Below are 5,191 nucleotides of genomic sequence, written 5' to 3' on the forward strand. Positions count from 1 at the left end.
TAGCAGACATGCCTGGCTCCCAATAAGCTTGAAGGCAGGTGGTCATCTTTAAAGAAGGATCTAGCACATCTCGACTCAGGTTATTCCCTTGGCCCACCGCTGGTGCATTCTCTGAGGACTCAGTGTGATCCCCTCTACCCTACGTCCTTTCATACTCACAGACGAGTGATCTCATAAGTCTCCATCACTGCTCCCAGGATCATAATTGCTTAACCACACAGGGCGGATCACAGACAGTCTTAACAATACCTTACATGCACTGAGCTCTTGCCATGTCCCAGACGCTGTTCTAAGTCCTTTACGTATATTTGTGTGTTTAATGACAATGCTATGAGGTAAGTACCATTTTTTAGCCATCATTTTACAGATAAGGAAACTGACATCTAGAGAGGTTAATTAACTTGCCCAGAGCTGGGGTTGAACCTAGGTAGTTTGGCTACAGAGCCCTGTGCTTCTAACCACTGTATTCTACTGCCACATGCAACAAAAACTTACACACTGCACTTATACCCCTAGGGGAGGAGGGAGAGTATGGGATGTGTGCATGTTTTCTCATGGGGAAGCCATTCCAAGATGCCATATATTCAGAGGGTTAACTACCATTTCTGGGAAACTGGGAATCTTCCAACTTTTCATTTTGTTGTTCTATGTTGAGGAAAATGACATACACACAGATATACTCCGCAGCTTCAGCATCAACATAACATTAGGAAGACTATGCCCTTGACACATTGTCAAAGTTCTTCTTTGACTTGGAAACCCCCACCTTTTCCAATGTCATGTATAGCTTGGGACATAATTTTATATCATAGGAAGTATTCACCAATGGCATGGAATCATATGAGAAATTATCTATGTCAGCGATTCTCAAGTTTAGATGCTAATATAATCACCTGGGGAACTTTTAAAACTCCAGCTGCCCAGGCCACACCCCAGATCATTACACCAGTTTCTCTTGTGGTAAGACCCAGGCATCAGTATTTTTGAAGTTCCTTAGGGGATTACAGTGTGCAGCCAATTCTCCAACAGTGGAAGCTGGGAATCTGCTGTTCTATCTGAGTGATAGCTTTGAAAAGACTGTTGTTGTCTCTGACTGGTTGTGTGGTTGTTTCCGACTGATGTGTCTCTTGCTTCCTCCTTTCCTCATGTGCTGGTGGTTTTTGTTTGAATTGGGGGAGCATACCAAACTCTCTATTGAAACACTGGGGTCTAGAGTCATAGCTGCTCTAGGATTAAGTAAAGTGATAACCATATATTTACCATGTTCTTATTTATTCAATAAAGCTGCACCACGATAACAAACATTCTGTTTGTCTTAGAATGTTTTTTTCTTTTTCCTCAGTTGATACTTTGGATCTCTGCAATCTGAGGTGTTTGTCTGGCCTACTGGGGCTTTAAATCAGGGAGAAACCAAAGCGCCATGATGTCTAGAAAAGCTGCGATCCTTTGGTATGTTTATTGGATTATGGCAAGCTGTAAGAGGAGAAGACTCCCAAGCAAACATCTGAGGTGAGGGTAATATTTATTACACCTCTCTCCTGATAAAGTTCCCCCAATGCTCTGTCATATGTGAGTAGTTCCAGTACTGTGTTGGCAGGTAGCTGGAACCAGGGGTAGATTGTGAAATGGTTCAAGGGGAAGATCTCTCAATTTCTCTATTCTATTTTTTTTCTCTTCTCTTTCTACTGCTTTAGCTTTCCCTCTCCCTATCTCTATGTCTCTATGCCTCTATCTCTCTCTTTTTCAGTGTTAAGCCTTGTTCAGAATATCCATTTTGGAGATAGTTCTGGTAATGTGGTGAGCTCCCTGAAATCAATAATATTTCCAAAGAGTCCACTCATCATATTGGTAGTTACATTCTTTTGATGCGGGGAGCTCGTTGCTAACGAGAAGGCAATTTGGGTACTGAGAAAACACTTTCTTCCTTCTTTGTCCCAATCTTTTCACCTGTTACATATTTTTTTCTGTTCAAATTATGTATATATCTTTTATTGGGCAAGTGTTTAGAATAAGAAAAGCTTTTGAAGCAATTACTTTAAGCCAATCTTATAGTTTAAGACACAAAAAGTTTAGAAACAGTAATTACAAAGAAAACTTAACTGTACATCATTAAAAAACAAACATTTCCAGAAATGTACTACCATCTGTAATAGTTCTTTTTTCTTGTGTGTTTAGAATATGCTACCCACATGTTAGTGGGTTCTTCCAGTCAATTGAGAAATAACCTCTATTATTAATTTCTCAATGAATACCAATGGGAAAACTCGTGATGAGGCCATGTGAATAAGCTCAAGATTCTTTTTACATGAATTTATAATGTTATACAGGAACTTGTATATTGCAAAGTACTTTAGTACCTAAATATAATTATATATATACCTCAGTGTGTCTAACTGATATTGTTCTCTGTTTGAGGTATTCTGGGAGTCAAGTCCAATAGCCACAGTCAAACTGGGTGTTCTATTTGTAAAATGAAACAGTAGCTTTTGGGGCTTCAAGGACTATTGATCTTCATTCCCCCTTTCCTTGCTTCTTACACACACACACACAAACACTTCATTTTAGAAGTAATATAACCATGTTAAGGAAATGTTATTAATGAGGGAAAAAAATCCTCCATAATTTCATTACGATGATAAAAACACTTATTGTTTGGGGGGTATTCCTTATAGTTTTTTTCTAAGCTAGTAACTTCTTTTAAAAAATAGTGTATAAACAAATTTGTGTTAGTTTTTCTCTCATTATAGTATTATAAGCATTTTTACATGTTGTAGCTTAAAATTCATAACCGTATTTTAAATGGCTTTCCGTTCTATTTAGTGGATGTAGATATATACAATTTACTTAAACATGTCCCAATTTTCTAATTTTTCACTATCCTAAGTAATGTTATGGTTGTCTTTGTGAATAAAGTGTCCCCCCTCCCTATATTTTATGGCATTTCCCCAGAATGGATTCCCAGAATGTGACTGTTTTAATTCCCTAAGCATTGCCACACGGAGCTGTTGGAGCACGAGCAGACACCATGGAGTCTCTAATAAACAACCCATATTGATCTCTCGTTTTGTGATTTATCTTGGTTTATTTGCTCTTAGAGCTTTGATCCATGGCTGCAAGTGGCAATTTTGGAAAATCATTTACCTGTCAGTTGAGACACTCTGACTATTGCACATATAAGGTCAAGATGGAGCAGACCTGAGACAGAGGGATCTCAGAGGTCCAAGCCCAGAATCTCAGCTGCTAAGATTCTTTCCAGGAGGATAACTCAGATTCTAGGTACAGTGACAGCAGGGAGGGAACATGGAGAAACTGTCGCTGTGTTTCTTGATCATCATCAGCCTCTCCAGTGCTTTTGCCCAGAAAGGTAGGCACTACTTCAGATGGTAGCCAAGTTCTTGTCTCAGGGTTAGACTGTGCAAAGCCAAGTTAGGGAAAGTGGCCAGCATGGGGGAGGGGGTATGGTCTGGGGAAGAAGGCAGTCTTTGGTTTCTAAATCCAATCTCTCTATATAGTGAGAGAATACATCTTTGTGGGCTAACGAGCTGTTAAAAAAGAGACAACAGGCCCAAAATGGAGTCACTGTGTTAAGCCCCATGTCAACAAACCAAGACTTAATACCTAAACTAATTGCAGTTTCAGCCTCTTTCAGGACTGTGACATTTAACCTGGAACTGCCTGACCAGCAGTAGTGAGGTAACTCCATATGACCCCTTCCTTCCCCCACAGGAAGGTGACTTTGCCTGAAATAATCCACTCTTTGCTAGAAACTTCCTCTTCCTGCCCCCTTCTGCTTATAAAAGGCCTTCATTTTGTACAGCTCTTCGAAGCTCCTTCTTTCTGCTAGACCGGACGCTGCCTGCCTCAAGAATCGTCAAATAAAGCCAATTAGATCTTTAGATTTACTCACTTGAATTTTGTTTTTTAACAAAGCTCAACTGCTGACATTTTCCCTCTCTGTTTTCTATCCTACAGACATGTCCAAAAAGGCCTTTGTGTTCCCCAAAGAGTCAAATAGTTCCTTTGTGACTCTGACTGCACAGCTAAGGAGGCCATTCACAGCCTTCACCGTGTGCCTGCGCGTCTATACCGACCTCTCTCGTGCTTATAGCCTCTTCTCTTATGCCACAAGGGCGCAATATAATGACATCCTCCTCTTCAGGAGCAAGAATGGAGTATACAGTGTAACCGTGGGTGGAACTGACATCATCTTCAAGCCTCCTGAACGTTCTGCACCAATGCACTTCTGTATGACCTGGGAGTCCTCCTCAGGGATTGCAGAGCTCTGGGTAGATGGGAAACCCATGGTGAGGAGGAGTCTGAAGAGGGGATATTATCTGGGGACAGAAGCAAGCATCATCCTGGGGCAGGAGCAGGATTCTTTTGCTGGAGGCTTTGATAAAAAACAGTCTTTGGTGGGAGACATTGGAGATGTGAACATGTGGGACTTTGTGCTGTCACCAGATGAGATTAGCACTATCTGTGATGGTGGGACCTTCAGTCCTAACGTCCTGGACTGGCGGGCACTGAATTATACAGTGCATGGTGAAGTGTTCACCAAGCCCCAGCTGTGGTCCTGAGGCCTTTTTGTTGCATCCTGATGTTGCCTTTTGGGTATTACACCTTACATTTCCCTTGTCTTTGGCTCTGGTGTTTTATTATCATACATACATGGCTCTTGCACCCTGGGGGGACTGTATTTCCCTCTCCCTTCTCCATTGTTTTCATCATCACAAGGGTCAGTGCAGAGCAGAGGATCTTATTCATGGCCGCACATTAGAATTACCAGCCCACACCCTAGGCCAATGAAATCTGATTTTTTGGAGGCAAGCCCCAAGTATCAATGTTTTTTAAAGTTCTGCAAGTGATTCCAGTGTTGAGCAAAGGTTGAGAACCACTGCATTTTAAGTGTCTAGGAGCAAGTGAGCCAACGTTTTTTTCTCCTAAAAGACAGCATGTGTTTAACTGTAATCTTGCCAACATTTTCCTTTCCCTTAATAGACAGACCCACCCCATTTTATTGTGCTTTATTGATTTATCTAAAGAATACAGGAATATAATTTTTCCAGCATTCTACCCCCACCATCGGAATGTGGTCATTATAAATTAGAATTATCTTTAATTCTTTAATCCTTTCAATTTGAAGATTCAAAAATCTAAAAAGAAATGTTTTATTGTTGTTTCTGTTTAATTT

General features: G+C 40.7%; 1 protein-coding gene across 4 annotated transcripts; it reads left to right on the forward strand.

Annotated features, from left to right (window-relative positions):
* Window positions 1-1,346: 1,346 nt before the first annotated feature.
* Window positions 1,347-4,606, forward strand: LOC131393718 (C-reactive protein-like). 4 transcript variants are annotated; one of them, XM_058524761.1, is made up of 3 exons: window positions 3,301-3,364; window positions 3,973-4,132; window positions 4,499-4,606. In XM_058524761.1, the coding sequence occupies exons 1-3, from the start codon at window positions 3,301-3,303 to the stop codon at window positions 4,575-4,577; spliced, it is 303 nt and encodes a 100-aa protein (XP_058380744.1). In that variant the 3' UTR covers window positions 4,578-4,606. The 4 variants fall into 4 exon arrangements, 3 of the variants coding, with proteins under 3 accessions (XP_058380744.1, XP_058380743.1, XP_058380742.1); XM_058524760.1 differs by having other exon boundaries at window positions 3,973-4,098; window positions 4,462-4,606; XR_009215959.1 differs by lacking the exons at window positions 3,301-3,364; window positions 4,499-4,606 and adding an exon at window positions 1,347-1,509 and having other exon boundaries at window positions 3,973-4,035.
* The last annotated feature ends 585 nt before the right edge of the window (window positions 4,607-5,191 follow it).

Source organism: Diceros bicornis, chromosome 28 (assembly GCF_020826845.1).
Source record: "Diceros bicornis minor isolate mBicDic1 chromosome 28, mDicBic1.mat.cur, whole genome shotgun sequence".
Taxonomy (NCBI): Eukaryota; Metazoa; Chordata; class Mammalia; order Perissodactyla; family Rhinocerotidae; genus Diceros; species Diceros bicornis.